General features: G+C 40.0%; 1 protein-coding gene across 2 annotated transcripts in view; it reads left to right on the top strand.

Annotated features, from left to right (window-relative positions):
• Rfx4 (regulatory factor X4) overlaps positions 1–22,865 on the top strand; it is a 169,171-nt gene that overhangs the window by 18,737 nt on the left and 127,569 nt on the right. For both annotated transcript variants that reach the window (XM_020180893.2, XM_074084297.1), the window contains exon 2: positions 5,537–5,623. In XM_020180893.2, the coding sequence (XP_020036482.1) occupies positions 5,537–5,623 (87 nt within the window). The remainder of the gene's footprint in view (positions 1–5,536; positions 5,624–22,865) is intronic.

Raw genomic sequence — 22,865 nt, forward strand, 5'->3', positions numbered from 1 at the left:
TGGTGGAGGATCTCCCTGTCTGTCCTTCCCTGTTCCTTTGCTTTTTTCCTTTACAACCATTGCTACCAGCTATGTGCCCAACACTATTCTAGGCTTCTGGGAATGACTACTGAACAAGGCAGCAGGTTTGTTAGAACTTTCATTTTAAGGATGGGGAAAATAAATGATAAAAAAAATAAGTAAACAAGGTATCTTTGTATCTTGAGACCCTGGCTGTAATATATTGACTTCCTGCTGAATAGCTTCTGACCACATCTTCTGTTAGAACTGTACATCCAAGTTGATTATAAGAGATCCCTATGAATGTACCCTGAAAACCTCAAGGACTACTTGCTTTTGATGTCATCTTAATTGGCTCCACATTACTTAGATCAGTACATGTTCACGAAGTACCACTCTGGGCCTTGGACCATCTTGGTGGTGCATGTCATAGATGTGGCCACTTTAGAGTTCTTTGCCGCTATCAAGGGAACACATTTCGTAGAAAACCCGATTACATATCTGGTTCTGCTCAATCCCATTCTATGAAACTGAGAACATCATTTGAAATTGGGCTTTCCCAATCCTTGATAAGATGTGCCTCTGAGGAATGCTGGGAAGGCTCCTTGAGAATGAATATTCCCAGGCATTCTCTTTGTGTTCCTTCCCACCCACGACCCCAGGCAAATCAGGTGGGGGGCTGGTTGATAGCCCAGGAGCCTCACTCACAGCTGTCACCAAATCCTTCTGGGCATTTAGCACAAGCTGTGTCTCACTAAAAGGTCAGGTGATTTTCTTGGATCTAGAAAGGGCAATTGGGGAACAGGAAGCAATCCAAGAGTGACTTGAGTTCTCCTTCTGTGTCCCATGCGGTCCCCAGAACACAGAACCAGTATTGCAGCATGGATCACAGCCTGCCTTGATTTACAACTTTTGCTTCAAGCCAAAGTTTCATACTTATAATAGGGATGTTAAAACATGCCCCCATAATGCTGTTGTGAGGTTTTAGACCACATATGCCTTGCATAGTACCGGCCACACAGTGGGAATTTGATATTATTTCGGGGAAGAAAGTACTACATTCAACAATATACTGTTTCTTGCGGGCCACGTCTTGGGCCAGGCACAGAGTCTGCAATTGGGTTCAAGATGGAGAACAGAAGCTGAATGTGGTAGTGCAGACCTATAATCTCAGCACTAGGGAGGCTGAGGCAGGAGGATCATGAGTTCAAGGGCAGCCTGGGCTATCTCGTGAGAACTGGTCTCAAAAAACAAAACTAACTAACAACAGTAAAAAGATGAAGAACTGAAATGACAGAGTCCAGCCCTTGTGAGTTTGGGAAGCAGTACCTGCTTCACTTCCTAACCAGAGGGTAGAAGCTAGGTGCACAGTTTCTTGTACCTAGAAGAGACAGAACAGATGTTTATTGAATTTTGCTTTTATTTTGTTTGAAAAATTGCCTTTATGTGTTACACTTTTTCATACCTTATGTGGTGAAAAAGAAAATGATTAGGAAATTATACAGCTATGTGGACAGATCTGCTCATATACTATGCATTATTTCACGTGCTGTGTGACAAAACATTTATTGGGGCCAGGTTACCGGCAACCTTTCTATCAGACGCTAAAAGAGAGTCAAAGAAAGAAACAAATGAACTCTGAGGTGTTTACGTGCTAAACTGAAGAGCCAGCTATGTAGGAACAGAAAGACTGACGAAGAAATATGCACATGAATTCAGCAAAAAAGTATAACGTGTAAGTAGAAGTTTTAGAAATACTTCAGACTGTGGCTGATTAGGCAACATTGGCCCTATGTTCTGGGCACTGTATGGGCCATAAGAGAAGGAGGGAGTCCAGCTCACTTGGTGTGAGCACCAGGGTTATGACCTGAGTTTGGGTGTGGGCCCCACGTCATACTAGTTGGGTGACTTTGGGCAAGTCACTTAATCTCTCTGAGCCTTAGTTTCTTATTTCTAAAATGTGCCTACTAAAAACACCTACCTCATAGACTGTAATGAGGACCTGTAGGATGATGTAAGTGGTGTATTTGAACAATGTCTTGTTCATAAGAAAGGCTCGATATAGGGTGGCCTTCATTATTATTAAATCATGTAATCTACAAATAGCTATGGTAGATGAGCACAAAGCTTTATTTGAATTTTAACATATATGTCATTCTGGTAGAGTAATTCTTGACCTCTGCAAGAACAAAGTTCATTGTAAAAAATGGTTTTAAAGTACATAAAGTTTGCTTTATTTGACCTAAATAGAGGTCTTCAGGTCACATGGAACAACCTGACTTAAGGGACACAGGCTGCAGATGCCCCAGTGAGGACTTCACTAGGGAAGAAGACATGTCATAGTACGCCTGTGGATCCAAGGCCTGTAGTCGTTTGGGTGTTTGAGACTGTCACATCCACACAGTCTATAAGGCAAGACCTTTGGAAGTAGAACTCCATGTGCCCAGGTTTGGCCATATGAGGCACTGCTCAGACCACTGTCAGGACATTTGGAGTCGATCCTGGATGGCAAACGCTCACATTGACAGTGATTATCTAGAAGACATTGAGAAATAGGTGAATTGGATAGTAAGGGAGTGGGAACCATTTTTTTCCCCCAAGAAATGGCTGAACTAATTGGGTATGGGACCAGAAAAATGAAAACATGGTGGTTGCCTTTCCATAGGTGCTGTGTGCTAACCAGACCAAAGTAATTTTTCGTTGGTTCTGGAGCAGAGTGGGTAGCAGTATGGCTTCAGGCATAGGCTTGGCGTCAGAAAGACCTGTGTGGTACAAAGAGTGGTGGAGAGGGGGTTGACGAGCCACCTTCTCTTTTTTGGCTGTGGTACTTCCCACTGTCTCCCCTCTTGTGCCCTTTCTTTTGTCCCTCTCCTGTACTGGGACTGGGCAGCAGGGAAGAGAGGCACAGCCATCAGGAAAGTCCTTATATGACTTGGACCATCATGGGCAGGTGCTGCACTGTCATGGTCCACCTGACACTTAGAGCAGCTCCTTTCTGGAATGTTGCCATGAGTTCTTTAGAGTGTACCCACCAAGCAGTGTGGATTCCCTCTGCAAGAACAGCCATCTTGAAGGTTCTAATGTTAACATGCCTGCTTCTGGCCCATGCATTTGGGGTGACGAGCATTTCCCTTCATTCCTGGTCTTAAGAAAGGAGGAGGGGTGTATGTATGTTTGTGTGTCCAGGTGTGTGAGGATAACCAGGTGTGTGTACCTATCTAGGAAGACAGGGGCCTGCCTCAGAACAATAGACACTGCTTTGGGTGGTGTGGCTCGGTGGACTTCCACAGATACCACCCACAATCTGACATGGCTGTGGCAGAGAAACATGCCAGGACTGGAAGTGTGAGAAGATCTAAGTGGAGCCATTCTGGAGAGTTCTGGAAAGAATACCGATTTGTAATCAGAGGTGCCTTGGGATATGATGTAACAAACACCCATCTTGGGCATCGTATCCCAGCTTCAAAATCATCCTAAGTTCCTTTTATGCATTTGAAATCTGGAAGGGGTGACATTTTAATGTTTTCAACTTCTCTGCTCCTCAATATTTCCTCGGAAATACCAGACTTCCATATCCTCTTAACAAGCTGGCCCTTGTTCCTCCCCTTGGATGTCTTCCCCCTACTTACAGTTTTGGAAGCAGCTTCTAAAAGAACAGTGTGTTGGGGCATGGAATATGAAACAAAACAAAAATTGCACATTTCTCCCTGCTGTTCAGGCTTGCTTTGCCTCTCTCTTTGCAAACATCAGCTTGGTTCTTTTTATAGGTTGTAACCTAAGGTGTTAACTGATAATCTTTTCCTGGGCTCTTTGAATCATAAGGAATCACATTACTTAATCCTTCTAAGCCCCAGTTGCTTTCTAGGAAAGGAGAGGGCCGGCCATGTTGAGATAGGTGTTTAATAAATGCCAGATGCCATATCGCAAAGAAAACAACAGGAGACAGGCGTGGTGGTATACACTCGGGAGGTAGAGGCAGCAGGGTTGTGAGTTCCAGGCCAGACTGGGCTACATAATGAGGCCTTATCTCAAAAAAAAAAAAAATGCTTTTTAAAAGTCAAAATGATAACAGAAACAATCAAGAAAGTAATAGGGGACTGTTCAAAACCATAGGTTGTCCTGCTAGAAGACCACCTATATTCTTAAGAATTACCATATTATGCAAAATTGCACAATAAAAGCACAGTTTACTAGAAAAGTAAGCTTAGCTGCACAAAAATGTTGTCAGTGACACATAAAAAAGGAGCTGAATAAACATGACAGCACAGTCTTGCCCATGTTAAGCGATTATGCAGTGCAGATACGATAAGCGTGGCACTTCACCATGGCAAAGACATGAAGATTGTTTTGGGGCATGAAGTCAGCAGGGTTGCAGCCCCTGAGTTGCCATGAAATGGTGGAGGTGGGTTCTTTGGGCAGGTGTGACTTATGCTATGAGCTGGAGTAGGTGGTAGACTTTGGAAACGGGGTCGTTTTTCATGTTCCTTAGGGCTTGGTTTGGCCAGGTGAGATTTTATGTATTCATTTGATGTGTCTTCTGGAAGAAATGCAGCTTAAGAAAACACAAAATGTGCTGTGCTCAAATTCTTCCCTAATATGTCACTTGCATTGTAATGAATTGGTGTTGTCAAAACAAGTGATTGGTATACTTACCTGATGTTGTTAACTGAATGACTAAATGATTGAATGAATAGTGGGTGGTCTAGAAAACACAGTAAGTATTATACTACGCTGAAAAACACATCTGTAGCCTCTGAACTTGGACAGAAAGTCAATAGAAGTTTGGATTTAAAAAGTGCTAGGTAGCTACCCTACTGCTTTTGGTTTTACCACTGAGCTTTGAAGAGCACCCTTGGGGTTGTCAGAAACAGGCAGGTGATTGGGCTAGCTTCCATGCCCATCTTCTTTTCCTCCAGATTTTTTTGTTGTTGCTAAGTGCTGGGATTTGAACTCAGGATCTCACACTTGCTTTAGCTCTTGAGCTACTCTGCCAGCTCTTTTTGTCTTGGGTATTTTCCAGAGAGGGTCTCATGATATATTTGCCTGGGGCTGGGTCAAACTCCAGTCCCTCTGATTGATGCCTCCTGAATAGCTAGGATTACAGGCGCCCTCCCCAAGGTTTTGTTTGTTTTTCTTTTGTTTTCATTTGAAGACAAGGTTCTGCTGCTGATGTACAAGTTTGCAAACTATTGCCAATGATTCAGTTGACCAATTTGTGTTTTCTAAACTACTTCTTGGGAATGTATTTTCTTTGCAAAGAAAGATAATTCTCAGCTGTCAGGATCAGGCTATAGATAGTCCAGAATTTGTAGAATCTGACCAAGAAAATACTCAAGTGGAGCATCAAATGGCTGTTGCCTCCAAAAATGTCATCAGCAATGGTGCTTGCAGAGCCTCGTGTATCATCCAATTCTAGTCTGAGCAGACGTCCTAGGAAAGTGAATGAGTGTGTACGTCTGTACATTTATGATACTGAGACAGATACCGTCTCCTCACAAACACAGCAACTCTATGATTTCTTTGTTTTTTGTTTTAGAGAGCTGGATTGAAAGATGTCTCAATGAAAGTGAAAACAAACGCTATTCCAGCCACACATCTCTGGGGAATGTTTCTAATGATGAAAGTAAGTGCTTAAATCTCATTTCTCTACGACATCACAGACATGGCCGATGTCCTGCTGGGAGGGTAGCACCTTGAGATGGTTAGGCTGGGCTGGGCCACCCGGAGCAAGGCACTCTCCAGCCATTTATGAGACATCTAGACATCCCTGTAACATCTGAAAAGGAAGTAGAATACAGTCACATAGGCGTGGAAATCCAGGACAATGGCAAAGACGCTGCTTGCAGATTTATTTTCTGCAGTGGCTTTGCGGGCCTGTGTCCCCAAGATCCCATCACAGTGATGATGGGATCACTAAGGAAAAAGGCCATTCTCTGTGTCTTCCACCTGTGTGAGTTAAAAGTCACAAATGTCCTTGCTATTGGAAAGCAAAGATGTCTTCTTTGGGCTTAGCACAGGATGTAAATTCCTGTGTTTACATCTTTCTCTGTGCCATGAGAGACTGGGGCTTCTGGGGTTTTTGTTTAAGCACAGAAGACTGCTTGGGACTTGTATTTGAACCGTAAGCACTAAAAGAAAGGGGTGCTTATTATAAAAGTCATTTCCAGCAGGGTTAGAAGTGTCTTTCTCCCTTGGTTAGTGAAGTCCTTAGTCTTAGCTCAGTTTTCTCCGAGCATGGCCTGGGACCGCCCACCCACACCTACCAGATGTGCATGAAACTTGTGACATGGCTTCCTTCTGGCACTTTCTATTATCAGCATTTTGCTTCCTTTTTAACATTGAGATAAATGGATCATAAAGCACACAAATCTTACGTGAAGAGTTTGATGGATTTTTTTTAAACATATATATATATTGATCCACCTGTGCAATCACCATCCAGAAGAATCTAGAGCATTTCCACTGGAGATTTCTCATGTCCCTTCCTTGTCAAAAACTACTGTTCTGACTTTTAAACTAGATTGGTTTTGCCTGTTTTTGAAACTTTGCATTAATGGAAACATAAACTCTGCATTCTTTTGTATCTGGCTTTTTTTCATTCAACATAATGTCTGTGAGATTTTTCCATGTTGCTATAGATAATCAACTATAGATGGTTTTTATTGCTGTATAGTGTTCCACTATATGAATATACCACAATTTACCATTTTTAATGTATTTAGTGATCTTAAGTATATTCGTCTTGTCATGCAACCATCACCACTCTCCATCTCTGGAACTTTTTTCATCTTTTCCCAAGGTCAAACCCTGTACTGATTAAACAACAACCCATTAATTTCTCTCTTCTCCTGGTCTCTGGCAGCTGTTATTCCATGTTCCATTTCTATGAATTTGAATCATGTAAGTGGAATCATACGTTGGTTTTTTTCTGTGCTTATTTTACTTACCACAATGCCTTCAAGGTCAAACCATGTTGTAGCGTGTGTCAGAATTTCTTTCCTTTTAAAGTTTGAATAATATAGCATATGGATTTACCATATTTTTCTTTATCCACTCATTTTTTTGATGGGCATTTGGGTTGTTTCCACCTTTTGATAATGGTGAATAATGCTGAAGATGAAGATGCCCTTGCTTTCAGCTTTTGAGTTTATACCCAGAATTGAAATCGCTAGGACATATGGTAATTTTATGTTTAATTTTTTGAGAGCCTGTGATCCTGCTTTCCATGGTGGCCGCACCATTGCTTATTCCCACTGCAATGCATGGAAGTTCCAGGTTGTCCATATCCTGGCACTTGCTTGTTATTTCCTGTTTTCTGTTTGTTGGTTTGTTTTGTTTCATAGCAGCCATCCTAATGTATTTCCCTAGTCATTAGAACATCGGGCATTTTTCCCCACGCTTGATGAAGTCTTCTTTGGAGAATCATCCTTTGCTTAATTTTTATAATGCTGTTTGATTTTTGTTGTTAAGCTATAGGATTTCTTTGTTATTTATTCTGGCTAATAACCCCTATCAGATATATGATTTAAAAATATTTTCTTTCATTACATGGGTTGTTTTTGTTCTGTTGATTATATTATTTAGTGTAATTTTTATTTTAATGTAGTTGTATTACATCAGATTATTCACATAAGCTTTACGTGCTTTATGTTCAGGAAAGAATTGTTAATTTTTTGTTTGTTGCACGTGCCTTTGGTGTTGTAGCCAAGAAATCATTGTCAGAGCCAATGTCGGGCAGCTTTTTTTTTTTTTTGGTTTGATTTTAAGTATTTATATTATTTTTTTATTACTTTTATTCATATGTGCATGCAATGTTTGGGTCCTTTCTCCCCCCTGCCTCCTCCCTTTCCTCCACCCCTTCCCTTCCCCCCAACCCCCTCGCTACCAGGCAGAAACTATTTTGATCGAGCAGCTTTTGCCCTACGTTCTGGTCTAAGATTTCTATAGTTCTGGATCTCATATTCAGGTCTTTGATGCATTTTGAGTTTACATTTGTTTGTGGTGGCAGGTGAGGGTCCAACTTTATTCTTTTGCATGTGGATATCCAGTTTTCCCAGCACCATTTATTGAAAAGACCATCTTTCCTCCTTGAGTGGCCTCAGCACACCTTGTCCAAAATCATTTGACTATACGTGAGGGTCTATTTCTGGGTTTCCTACTTTATACCATTGGTCAATATGTCTGTCTTTATGCCAGAACCATTCCATAGCTTTGTAGTAAGTTTTGAAATCAGGACATGTGAGACCTTCAATGTAATTATTCTTTTCTTAAATTGTTTTGGCTATTTTGAATCCCTTGAGATTCCATATAGATTTTTAAGCGGACTTTCTATTTCTGCAAAAAAAATTTTATTGGATTTTTGCATTAAATCTTTACATCACTTTTTAACATCTTAATATTAAAAGGCGTCACTTTTTTTTTCTTTTATTCACATGTGCATACAATGTTTGGGTCATTTCTCACCCTTTCCCCCTGCCCCTCCCTTTCCCCCATCCCCTCCTTACCCCCCTACCCCCAGGCAGAAACTATTTTGCCCTTATTTCTAATTTTGTTGAAGAGAGAGTATAAGCAATAATAGGAAGGAACAAGGGTTTTTGCTGGTTGAGATAAGAATAGCTATACAGGGAGTTGACTCGCATTGCTTTCCTGTACATGTGTGTTATCTTCTAAGTTAATTCTTCTCGAACTAACCTGTTGTCTAGTTCCTGGTCCCCTTCTCCTATTGGCCTCAGTTGCTTTAAGGTATCTGCTTTAGTTTCTTTGCGTTGAGAACAACAAATGCTATCTAGTTTTTTAGGTGTCTTACCTATCCTCATATCTCCCTTGTTGTTCTCGCTTTATCATGTGATCAAAGTCCAATCCCCTTGTTGTGTTTGCCCTTGATCTAAAGTCTGCATATGAGGGAGAACATACGATTTTTGGTCTTCTGGGCCTGGCTAACCTCGCTTAGGATGATGTTCTCCAGTTCCACCCATTTACCTGCAAATGATAAGATTTCATTCTTCTTCATGGCTGAGTAGTAGTCCATTGTGTATTTATACATTTTCTTAATCCATTCATCAATAGTGGGGCATCTTGGCTGTTTCCATAACTTGGCTATTGTGAATAGTGCTGCAATAAGCATGGATATGCAGGTGACTCTAGAGTAACCTGTGTCACATTCCTTTGGGTATATCCCCAAGAGTGGTATTGCTGGATCATATAGTAGATCTATGTTTATATTTTTAAGAAGCCTCCAAATTTTTTTCCAGAGTGGTTGTACTAGTTTACATTCCCACCAACAGTGTAAGAGGGTTCCTTTTTCCCTGCATCCTCGCCAACACCTGTTGTTGGTGGTGTTTTTGATGATGGCTATTCTAACAGGGGTGAGGTGGAATCTTAGTATGGTTTTGATTTGCATTTCCTTAATGGCTAGAGATGGTGAGCATTTTTTCATGTGTTTTTTTGACATTTGAATTTCTTCTTTTGAGAAAGTTCTGTTTCGTTCACTTTCCCATTTCTTTATTGGTTCATTAATTTTGGGTGAGTTTAGTTTTTTAAGTTCCCTATATATTCTGGTTATCAGTCCTTTGTCTGATGTGTAGCTGGCAAATATTTTCTCCCACTCTGTGGGTGTTCTCTTCAGTTTAGAGACCATTTCTTTTGTTGAGCAGAAGCTTTTTAGTTTTATGAGGTCCCATTTATCTATGCTATCTCTTAGTTGCTGTGCTGCTGGGGTTCCGTTGAGAAAGTTCTTGCCTATACCTATTAGTTCCAAAGTATTTCCTACTCTTTCCTGTATCAACTTTAGAGTTTGGGGTCTGATATTAAGGTCCTTGATCCATTTTGAGTTAATACTGGTATAGGGTGATAAACATGGATCTAATTTCTGTTTTTTAAGGCATCACTTTTTAATATCTTAGTATTAAAAGGCATCAACAAAGGATGCCTTTTCTCCTATTGGTATTTTTAATTTCTCTCAGCCTAACTTTAGAGTTTTCAGTGTATAAAACTTGGCTAAGTTTATTCCTAAGTATTTTATTCTTTTTGATGTGATTGTAAATGGAGTTTTCTTAATTTTCTTTTCTGATGGTTTGTTTTTGGTGTTTAGGAATGCAATTGAGTCCTGTGTGCTGATTTTGCGTCCTGTAACTTTTCCCATTTTAATTGTTAGTTCTAACAAGTTTTTTGGTGTGGTTATGTGTGAAATCCATGGAACTGTCTACATATAAAATCCATGTCATCTGTGAAAAGAGACAACTCTATTTTTTCAAACTAATTTGAAATCCTTTTATTTCTTTTTCTTGACTAATTTCTCTGGCTAGTACTATAATGAAAAGAAACACCCAGAGCCAGTAACCTTGTCTTGCTCCTGATCTTTGATGAAATCTTTTGGCTTTTCACCATTGAGTATGATGTTAGCTCTGGCTTTCTCATATGTGGCTCTATTCTGTGGAAGTAGTTTCCTTCTTTTCCTAGTTTCTTGAGTGTTTTTTGTTGTGAAAGAGTTTTGAATGTCATCAAGAGTTTTTTTCTGTGCCAATTGATAAGATCATGTCCCCCCCCTTCATTCTGTTAATGTGATATATTACATTGATTGATTTTACATTTGGATAATCTTTGCATTACTTGGCCACAATGTATAATCCTTTTAATGTACTGTTGAATTCTACTTGCCAAAATTTTGCTGAGGACGTTAGCATCAGTATTCGTGAAAGATATTTGCCTGTAGTTTTCTTTGTCTGGTTTTAGTACCATGCTAAGGCTGGCTTTGTAGAATGAGTTTGGAAGTGTACCTGCCACTTCCATTTTTTTGGAAGACTTTGAGGAGTGAATGCTTTGAACATTCTTGTACATCTTTTGGTATACATGAATCAAAATGAGTAGAATTGCTATATCAAAGGACATGTGTGTGTTTAGCTATCATAGATGCTGCCAAACATCTCCTAAAGCAGTTGTGCCATTTTAGACCACTACCAGCCATTTATGAAAGTTTCTGTTGTGTTACTTCTTGCCAACATATGGTAGAATCTTTCTTTTGAAATTAGCCATTCATGTGGATGTATAGGATATCACTGTAGTTTTAATTTGAATTTCCCTTACAAATAATGAGTGTAGAGTCCTCTTGTGTGCTTCCTGGACTCTTGAGTCTCTTTTATGAGCTACCTGTTCATGTCTTTTGCCTGTGTGTATTTTCAAAACTGTATTGTTTTTCTTCTCGATAATGATTTGGAAGAGCTGTTTTTATATTCCAAGCCAGAGTATTTGGCATAAAAGAATTGAAAATATCTTCTTTTGGTTTATGGCTTAATGATAATTTTTCATTCTCTGAATGATAATTTTTGATGAACAGAAGTTTTAAATTCTAATAAAATTCAGTTTTTCACTTACAATTAGAGTTTTTTTGTGTCTTATTAAGAAAAATTTGCCTACCTCAAAGTCTTCTTGGAATCTTTTTTTTATGTTATCATCTAGACATGTCATTTTTTAAAAATATTTTACTAGCATGTTGTACAGGGGTGTTTCATTGTGACATTTCCATATTTGCTTACTCTGTATCTTAGATTCACCCCCTGGATCATTCTCTCTCATCCTCCCTTCTTAAAGCAACTTCGACCAGTTTCGTTGTTCTATTTTCATGTAAGTATCAAAGTACACAGACCATGTTCACCCTCCTTCACTCTTTTTCCTCACCCACCCTCTCCATTACTACCCAGCCCTGAATGGGACCTGTTTTACATTCCTGTCCTTCATTTTTACAAAAGTGAGTATTGATTGTTCATTGGGCTTCTCCATGGAAGTTCCTACAGCCTATAGTTACTTTCATCAGGTCAGCCCTCTGTTACTTTCTCTTTCTTTATCTTCCCTGCCTCCCTGTTATTCCACAGCTCTCAGTGAGTTTTGTTATGCCATCCCACCACATAAATATGCAACGCGTTTTGACATTTCCACTCTTTATCATTCTCTTTTCCTCTCTCACTTCCTGCAGTCCCCTCAAATAGGTCCACTATTACACACATGTTCTATACATGCATACATATATATGATCATATATGTATTGATGTAGACATTTATCTTTTAGGTGTAGCTTCCACACATGAGGGAAAACATGTGAACCTGGCTTATTTCTGAACCTGGCTTATTTCGCTTAACACAATGATCTCCAGTTCCATTCATTTACCTGCAAACAACATAATTTCATTCTTCTTTATGGCTGAATAATACTCAGTTATGTATGTCACATTTTCTTAATTCATTCATCAGTTGTGGGACATCTGCTTCCATAGCTTGCCTATTGTGAATATTGCTGCAATAAACATAGGTGTGCAAGTGTCTTTATTGTATCCTGACTTGCATTCCTGTGCATATATGCCCAGGATCATATAAGAGTTCCAGTTTTAGTTTTTTGAGGAATCTCCATACTGGCTTCCATGGTGGTTGCACTAATTTACATTCCCACCAACAGTGTAGAAGTGTTCCTAACCCCACCCCCCTCATCCTTCATGGCTGGGGACATTGAGCAGCTCTTCAGGCATTTATTGGCCATTTGTAATTTTTCTTTTGAGAATTGTCAGTTCAGTTCACTTGCCCATTTATTCTTTGAGTTGTTGGTTATTTGGGAGATTAGTTTTTGAGCTCCGTTTATATTCTGGTTATTAATCCCTTGTCAGATGTTAGTTTTGTTGTTTTGCCTTTCACTTTTATATCAAGTCAGTTGGGGTTTTTGTATGTGGCATGAAAGAGATGTCAAAGTTCTCTTTCTCTTAGTAATTTGCAACGAATGGAGTGCCATTTGTTGAAAAGGTCAGTCTTTACCGAATTCCAATGGTGCCTTTGTCATCAATTGGCAGGTCATATGTGTTCGGACTTGTGTCTGGATCTTTCTTCTGAACATTGGTCTGATTGTCTATTTTTGAGCTAATCCCACAGTCCTTATTAGTGCACCTTCATAATAGGTTGTGATATCTGGTAGCATATGACCTCTTGTTCTTTACTTTTCTCTTTTCCTTTTTGTTTTGTTTGTTTGAGACAGGTCTTGCAATGTAGTCTACCCTGGCCTCAAAGTTGTAATCCTTTTGTGGTTTCCTGAGTGGTTGGATTACAGATGACTGCCACCATGCCAGGCTTTTCTTCTTTTTCAGCATTGTTTTGCAAGTAATCCACATTCTTAAAATTTCCATATAGACTTTAGAGTTTGTGAATCTTCACATATACAAAAAAAAAATGCTACTTTTTTTTTAAGGGTTGCATTGAATCTATTAAAAATTTGGGAAAAACTGACATCTTGAAAACATTAACTTTCCAATTTATATGTGCAGTATTAGATAAGCTTTAATTTTCTCAGTGTTTTATAGATTTCAATGTAGATGCATATTGCACATCTTTCTTTAGATTTACTCCTGGGTGACTGATGTTTTTCAGTGCTAATATAAATTGTAGCATCTTAATTTTTCTAATTATTAGTAGCTAACATATGAAGATGTAATTGATTTGTTAGCTAATGACTTTGTAGCCAGTCATTTTGCTAAATTTACTTACTTATTATGAGTTTTTTCCCTTATAGTGCTGGGGATCAGGACCTTGCATATGCTAGACAAACACTCTACCACTGAGTTACAACTCCCCAACCCTTGGTTTCTTTGAGATAGGGTCTTGCTATATAGCTCAGACTGGCCTTGAACTCATGACCCTCCTGCCTTTGCCTCCCATGTGCTGGGGTTATGGACTTGTGCCACCATGCCCAGCTGCATGTTTTAAGTATTCTACGAGTATAATCACTACCTGAGACAAGCTTTTGCACATTCCCTTATAATATTTGTATTGTATTTCTTTTCTGTGCCTTAGTGATCTGTCTGGGACCTCCAGTGCAATGTTGAGTTGATGTGGTAAGAATAAACATTCTTGCCTTGTTCCCAGACTAATGGGAGGAATGCTTTTATTTCACTATAAGTGTGGTGTTTTTTTGTGAAATTCTGTATCTACTCCATCAGATTGAGAAAATCCCCTTCTCCTCCTCCTTCTCCTCCTCCTCCTATCTACACCACTATTTACACGGTACCTCCTCGTTCTCTTCCTCCTTCCTTCTTTCCTTCCAAGATCTCAGTGTGATTTTAGAGCTTGCTTAGAAAATCCTCCTTCTATCCTCTTCTATCTGCTGAGAGATTTTTCTTGAATGGGTGTTGAATTTTATCAATCACCTTTTCTGGATCCATTGCAAGGAACATAGGTTTTTTCTCCATTATTTTGTTAATGGTATGGGGTACAGAGCCAGGGATGTAGCTTCATGGCAGAGGGCTTGCCCAGGATACGAAAGGACCTAGATCAAATCTTATGTCACACTTGTATCTAATACAAGTGTTACTTCTTCTTTTACCCATGGGTTGTTTAAAAATCTGTTGTTTAATTTCCAAATGTTTGAGTATTTCCTAGTTGTCATTCTGTATTTAACTTCCCTTTTAGTCCCACTCTGGTCAGAAAACATATTCTGTATGATTTCAGTATTTGAAATACTTGAAACTTAACTTTCTGTCTCAACCTAGGGTCTATTTTGGCAAATGCCCATTTACACTTGAAAGGAATGTATGTTCTGCTATTCCTGGATGGAGTGTTCTTTAGATAGCCATCAGGTCAGGTTGATTAATCTTGCTATTCAAACATTCAATGTCCTTACTAATTTGTTGTTTGGTTTCTTAGTTACTGAGAAAAGTATATTAAAATCTCCAACTCTGATTGTGATTGTATTTCTCTATCCCTTTTTTTGTTAATTTTTAAAATATATTTTAAAGTATTAGCTTCTTTAGAAATTAGGATTGTTATATCCTCTTGTTGAAATGCCCATTATTTTTATTTAATAAACATTTCTATCTTATCTATAGTAATACTTTGTGCCTTAAAGTGTATTTTGTTTGATATTAGCACGACTACACCAGCTTTCTTTTCATTTGGGTTGCTTTTTTATTTTTAATTTTCATTCTTACTGTATTCATTAAGGTTTTTTGTTCTTGTTAGTTTGGTGCTAGGACTCACGTGCTAACTACCTGCTCTACCTCTGAGCCTCACCTCCAGCCCCAGTATTAAGGTTTTGTTTTGTTTTTACTTTTCATTCATATATATTAGTTGCACAGGGGGGGTTCACATATTTGTTCTTACAGTGTACCTTAACTAGATTTACCCCTTCCATCATCTCCTTCATCCCCTCTTTTTGTTTTGTTTTGTTTTTTATTTTTGTCCTGGGCTTTGAACTCCTGTTTTGTTTTGTTTGTGGTGCTGGGGATTGCATCAAATTCCTTGAATGTGCTAGGCAAATACTACCATGCTACACCCAAGGCCCTAAGTTTTGGGTTTTTTTTAACCTATAACTTAAAAACATCCAGTCTGATAATTTTCACTTTTAATTGGAACATTCAGACCACTTAAATTTAATGTTGTCTCTGATATTGTTGGGTTCAAGTCAATAAGCTTACTACTTTTTGATAATTTGACCCATCTGTCTGTACGCCTTTCCTCGCTTTTAGTTTTTTGGAGAGAGGTTAATGGATTTTTAAAATAGGATGTTTTCTTCTGCTAGCTTTCCAATTAGACATTCTTCTAGAGTGGAATCCTTAGGGGTCTTGCATGATTCTTCTCTCTTATACCTGCCTCGCACTTTCCACCTCCAGTGAGAGCACTGCATTAGTTTAGCCTCCCTGGCTTCATCTTCCCCCTCTGAGCGCTGTTTTTAGTGTATCTTACTTCTGAGTGCATTATACACTCACAAACATCATTATTGCTTTGAACAGTCAATATTTACTTCTGTTTATTCACATGTGTGCCTCTTCCGAGTTCTGTGGGATCATTTTTGCTTTCACTTTTAGAACTTGATCTCCTGTTTCTCATAACACAACATAGTATGGTGTAGTGTGTCTTCTCTTTGCCACCCATGGTTTTGAAAACAGCTTACCTTTTTTTTTTTTCCCTTTTCTGAGACAGGGTCTCATAGCCCAGGCTGGCCTGGAACTCATATTTCATGTGCCTTCCTAAGTGCTGGGATTGCAGGTGTCTGCCACTGCACCCAGCTTCAATCTAGAATTTTATAGCCCGCAATTTTATATTGCATATCCCTATTCAAGAGGTTGAGGCAGAAGAATTGCAAGTTGAAAGCCAGCTTGGGCAACTTAGCAAGACCATCTCAAATAAACAAACAGGTAAGTAAATGAATAAATAAAATTCTAGTTTGGTGAGGGTTTAATTTTTCTTTTTTTGTTAACCCTTTCAAGTTGCCATACCTTTATCTTCTGGATTCCAACACTGTCTATTGAAGTTAGTCATCAGACTAACTTCCTTTGAATTATTTGAATTATTCCTTTGAATGCAATGTGCTTTTAGGATTTTTTTCTTTGTCTTTTGTTTTCAGTAGTTTGACTCTGTTGTCTTTATTCTTCTTGGGAATCACTGAGTTTCTTGAATCCATGGGGTTTTGTCATCAGATTTTAGAATTCTTAGCCATTGCTTCTCAACTATTTTATCTGCTCTTCTCTCCTCCTCACCTACTTCTGGAACTCCAGATACATGAATAGTAGACCTTTGACTGTTGCTCTTACGTTTCTTATGTTTTGGTCCGGTTTGTCCATATTTCTCCCTTTGATCCTCAGCCTGGTGTTTTTAGTGGCCTGCCTTTCATTCTCAGTTGCCATTTCCTGTCCCTGAAGCCTTCCATTAAGCCTATGCAGAGGACCTTTGTTTTGAACTAACTGTAGTCTTCTATGGAAGGTAGTCCATCTGATTCTTTTTCATAGTTCCCAAATCTCAGCTGAGATATTTCATGTGTTTTGTCCACCATTTCTTCTATGTTGGTCATTTTCCCCCCTATTTCTTTGAATATACTAAGCAGACTTGTTTTTAAAGTTCCTCCCTAATAACTAACATCTGAATCATCTTTGGATCTTTTTTCCTTTCTCTTTCTCTCTCTCTCTCTGTTTCTGTTTTTCTTGTGGTACTGGTGATTGAACTTAGAGCCTGGCACATGCTAGGCAAGCACTGTATCTTCTCTGCATCTATTTCTACTGCTTGCTTTTTCTTTTCTCTTTGATTTCAGTTTTTTGTCCTGTATTTTTAGTAGTCTCTTATAGTTTTGGATCCAGTGTTGGATCCTGTGTATGCAAAGCTCAAGAGCCTTTGGGTAAGAGATGCTACCTTCCTATAATGAGTATTTAGTTTTGTCCTAACAGGCAGATGGAAAACCAGCAGATCTCTTTGATCCTGTCAAGCCTTAGTCAAGCCCAGTTTCAGTTTTGTTCATGCTATTTTAGTGTAGCCTTTACTCCCAGGGCCTGGTCTTTCTGAGTCTATGACTGAAAGCCCTGGGTATTTAACCAAGCTGCCTCTACCTTGACCTAGTTTGAATCCCACACTTGCTAATCAGTGATTGGCTACAATGGTGTGCCCTTTAGCCTCTACCTGCTGTTTTCCACCAGTACCTCAGTTACTCCTTCACTGTCTGTATTGCTGAGGAATGGGCTAAAGATTGGAGGGGGTTGAATGCAGATGTTTGTCTCTACCTCTCTGGACTTTTGTTGCTCAGATCTTAGGTACTCTGTCACCCCCCAAACTGACTTCAGTCTCCTCAGCTCAATAGACCTTCCTCTCTTTGCCTGGGTTCTGTTTCCAGTGTTAACAATTTAGAAAGACCCTCATGGAAATGCCAAGGTGAATGCAGAACTTACTTCCTGGGCTTCCTTTTTCTCAGGCTTGTCGCTCCTCAGAATCTTTCTACACTGACTGCTTCCCAGTTCCCTCAGAGAGCAGTTTCTATATTCTATCAGCTTGTATAATCATTTTTAATGAGTGAGATAATCCAGTACAAACTGCCTTATCATGGAGAGGGCTGGCTCAACAACATTTTGATAGGATATTTACACATAGAGAAGTGAAGTGGTTTTCTTAGATTACACAGGAAGTCAACACCAGTTCTAGATCTAGTCTAGCACATGGGCCACCGACTCCTGCCTATGCAAAAGAACAAGGATTCAGTTCACATGTGTTTACTTTCAAAACACAAAGAATGCATTTAAAAAACATCTCACCCAACTATAAAATTATGTGTGCATATATCTAGAAAAAAATGTGAGGGAAGAAAATAATTGTCTCTAATTCCACTATTTAGACATAATCACCTCTTGGTGTTTTTGTGTTTTCTTTCAGTCTTTTTGTCTAAGAATAGATTGTTAAATAACATTTTATACTTGATAAGTGGTTAATGTGTATATATATATACAGCTATCATTTATTAAGTAATGAGAAGTGCTGTAATTTCCTGACCTTGTTCAACTTCACAATAGTCCTAAGAAGTATCTTATTATTATGAACATTAGTTTATAAATGGAGAGCTCAAAGGGGTTAAGTTAGTTACCCAATGCCACATAGCTGGTAAGTAGAGCTGGAATTTGAACCGGGTCTGTGTGTCTGTCTTTGACATTAGTATTTTAGTCTTTGCACTATTCTGCCTCTCAGAAAGTAGCTGATCTTCATGACTCAAAGGTCTGTCATTGAAGCTCTGATCATTTGGGTGTAGGATCACTGAGAGCAGAGCCAAGGCTGCCCACCATCCCCACTCACAGGCCAATTCAGTAGCCAATGTTTGGTTATGTCTTGCCATCTCTTAAAGCCCTACAAAGGCAAGAATGTTGTGTGGTTCACTATTATGACCCCAACTCCTGGCACTGAAAATGGTTGAAGAATTGAGGAAACCCCACTTCAGATTTAGTATGTTCAGAATATTTTGGGTTGTTATAGGCAGAAATCTGACAGTCCTTTAAATGATATACATTATTTATTATCTTATTTAACCAAAGATGAGAGGTAGGAGGTTCTAGGTCTTATTCAATAGCTCAATATCATCAAGGACCCAGCCTCTTTATATCTTTCTGCTAACCCCCTAAATTGTTGGTGTTTTGTCCTCGTCTCTCATGTTAGTGCCCCATAATTACAAGATAGCTGGGACAGGTCCAGGTGTCAGGTCTACATTCAAGGCAGGAAAATGATGCAAGGGGAGGTATTAGTTAGTCTTCTTGTGTGTCTTCCTTCATCAGAAAACAATGAAATCTTTCCCAGAAGCCCCCAGAAGACTTATGTGACTTTGTTTGTTATTACTATTATTTATAGTTGAAAAGGAGGATGAAAGAGTGAATATTTGTCACAAGAGTAGTATTGTGAAGATTGGACCACCTATAGGCAAATCCAGTCTGTGACTTGTTTATATATATCCCATGAGTTAAAAGTAAAGGGGAAAAAAGAAGAAAAGGAATAGATCACGTGTGGCGCACAATGCCTGAAATACTCACTGCCTCTTTGTAGAAAGATTTTGTCAACTTCCATCTTAGGAAAATCATGATTTACACATGGACTGTCACATTACTGCCTGGAATATACCTGAGGCTTAATTTTCAAACAGGAAAAGGACCCAAAGGACTGCCTATTGGACTATTCGCTAAATGACCTTCATAACCTCTGAACCAGGCCAAGCAGGTAAAAATGACTTCCCAGGATGATGTAAGACAAGGCAGTGTCCACCTGTCTGAAACACATCCTCTACTGGCATGAGGCAGAGCTTGGCATTAGCAGCACAGGGTCCTGGTTAAAAAGAAAACCTGTTACTTAGAATGGGAGAATATTCAGTTTATTAGCCTAGCGCCAAAGACTCTGGGATCTTATAGATCATCTTGGCCCACTTTCCTATTTTACAGATAAGCCAACTGAGGCCCAGAGAGGGGAGGCATTTTGCCTAAGATTATGTTCCTAGTTAGTGGCAGACTCTAGCCTCCCCCAGGTCTTCTAACGTCTGTCCAGTGTTCTTGTTATGTCCCTTTTAGCAACCCAGAAAAGATGGTTTCAACTGATTAGCTAGGGATTCTGTGAGCATGAGGAAATGGGATATAATTTAGTGAAATGCAGTTGGGAAGAAAATCCTGGATCAGCAGGGCAAAGTCCGAAATGCCTAAAGGGTAAAGAACCTGACCAAGAGTGGATGGGCTATTTACTATAACTTAGGTCTCATAAGTAATCACTTCCCACCTGAACAAATTTGCATTTTCTTCCTGGCAGATGTCAGTAGTGCTTCATGCTCAGGGAAAGTCACCAACCAATAGGAGGATATGACTGTCAAGGTTTTATAGAGTACAAGCCTGGTTGGAGCATCACATCCAGAGAGGAGAGCTCAGCCAGGGCGATTGAGCAGAATTGCACAGGTAGACCAGAAGTTCCTGCAGAAGTTGGGCCTAGAAGATTCCCTGAGCACTTATTACCTGCAAGAGTCTCTGGGAAACCCAAAGTTACACAAAGTAGAAAGCCAAAATTAAAATACCTTAGAATCAGGCAGTAGACTAGACTGATTATTTCTTTTAGTCCTCTGGAAGGGAGGTATTCTTTTAATCCCCATCTCACAGATGAGGAAACTGAAGTTTAGAGGTTGTGTGGCTTATTTAATGTCATAGCAAGTGAGTGGTATAGTTAAGACCACAACTTAGAAATAGAAAGAGCAGGTGGCTCTTTCTATTACATATACTGTGTCTTGAATGGGAATTCTTAATCCAGAAGGAAATTTAAGGCACACATTTGAATGTTAACAATGCAAGGCTGCATGTGATCATTTTCACTCAAATGATGCAAGGTGTTCTAAAGACCTTGCCACACCAAGAGTGGTGTTGGACTCCAGCATGAACCATCACAGAAGCTTGTTAGAGATGCAGAATCTTGAACCCACCAGAGACTCACTGAAATACCTCTGCATTTTAAAAAGACCTCCAGGTGATTTTCTAATCAGGCTCCTTAAAGTCTGGAGGAGAGCACAAGATTGGAAGGTGACTGGGAAAGACATCTTGGGGAGATGGCATTTGCACTGGATTAAAGAGTCCACGTGGTTCCTACCACAATGGTAAAGGAGTGGGAGCAGAAGCCATCTGTCAGGTTTTGAGCTTGGAGAGTTTTCCAGATTGCTTTGAGCAAAGAGATTGAAGAGTTATGGGGAACAGGGCTGGAAATGTGTTTTGGGGCCCTATGGTTGAAAGACTTGGATTCCAAACATGGGGTTTAGAATTTGATGGCTAAGGTGCCACTGTAGGAGCTGGATTAGAGGAGTGACAAATCAAAGTGAGGCTTTGGGGGAGTTCAAAAGGCTATGTGGGGTTTCTGTGCAGATGGTTTGGAGCCAGAAGGACACTTCTGGGGCTTACCCCCAATCCAGGTTTCAGGAGATGAGGTTGCAGACTAGGCTGTGTTAGAGGGATGGAGAAAATCGGAGGGACTATGGCAAAAGTTGGGTACAAAGAGCAGGAGTTTCGTTAATTCTTTGGGCTTCCTCTTTCCCTCCTTGGGAAACAGAGCATGTCAAACCCAACCAAGAGGTGCCCAAATACTCTAGCCTTCAGGTCACTGTTTCTCTAACATCTAAAATCAAATGACACCAACCTCCATCCTCTATCTTAGGTCCAGAGCCTTCCTTTCCCTCCTTGAATTGTCAGACTGTGCATGTTTTTTGTGATTTGTAGGAGGGGGTCTCTTTCTTCTGAGACTATCCTTGCTATGTCCTGCTCCCTCTGATCTTTCCCCATTTCCTAACAGCAGCTGTGCTCCCTCCTTGCCATCTTGCTTTGCTCTGAATGTACACTTTTTCCTTTACCTCCCAATCCTCCCTTGACTCACCATGGCTGGGGCTGACTGGGATATTGAGGATATTCATAGTACAGGAAAGGGAAAGGTTTGAACTCAAGGACATAATGGCATAGAAAACCTGGGTCACAGTGGGTCACAAGATAATGTGACCCCACCATTATCTTATTAAAATAGCATCACATTTCAAGGTTATGTAAGTGAAAGGTACTACCTCTCTCCATCCAGCTCACTCAGCTTGTCTTAGTTAATTATCCAATTTGGGGTCTTGTAACTTTGTAAAATGGGTTTCAGAGAAGAGGAAGTACAGTTAAGGTTTATTTGAAATTCTTTACAGAAAAAAAAGACAAAAGCAGTGGCTGGGCCTCGTCCACTGGGGAGAAGGAGGGGCTGTGGTGAGACAGAATGTCTCCCAGGAGGAAGAAATTTAAGGTGGTGAAGGGCTGCTTCATATTTTCACTGAGGTGTGGCTAAGTTCCCCGGCCAGTAGCAAAAAGGGTTCAGACAGCTCCTTGAACTAGGGCAGCGACTTAAAACCTAGGACAGATTTCTACAGGGGAGTTCTCCTAAACTGCTTTTAGTTTATCTTTTATTAACCAGTATATTGCAGGGCTGGGGATTAAACCCAGGGTCAGGCAGGCTAGGCAAGTATTCTATCACTGAGCTACACCCTTCGCCTCTGTCTGCGGTAAGCTTAGTCCTGGCTGGGGCCTGAAGGATAAGGTCGCTAGCTGGCTGATGAGGCCCTAGTACATGCGTTATAATTTAAGGTAACTGTCACAGCCTCCTTCCTTCCTTGCCTTCACCTCCACTCTGTCACCAGGGCTGCCCTTTCTGCCCTGAGGTCTGTTCTGTCTGTCCTGGCCGTTCCTGCCCTCACTCTACCACCTTGGCTGGTAGAAAATGAGGTGCTCCCTCCTCTGTGTTCAGAGTCCCTGAATTCTGCCTTCAGTCTCTTGTGGGGTCATAGTTCCCTGGGGGGAAGGAGCTGTGTCTGACTGTATCTCCCCAGCACTTAATACAGGAGGCAGGAAGGGACCTGTTTCCTACCACTTCTCAGCAGAGCTGTGTGGTCACCATTTGGGTTTTGGTGTAGTCTCTCTTTTCGTTGATAAAGACTGATCTGTATTTTTCCCATCAACAGTCGTCACTTTGCCTGTTTTTCCTCTTGGTTCTTGATCTCTTTCCTCCTGGCAGGCAGATGAGACCATAGTGGCAGTATTCCCAAGCAAGTCATTATCTTT

The sequence above is a fragment of the Castor canadensis genome, chromosome 8, assembly GCF_047511655.1.
Source record: "Castor canadensis chromosome 8, mCasCan1.hap1v2, whole genome shotgun sequence".
NCBI lineage: Eukaryota > Metazoa > Chordata > Mammalia > Rodentia > Castoridae > Castor > Castor canadensis.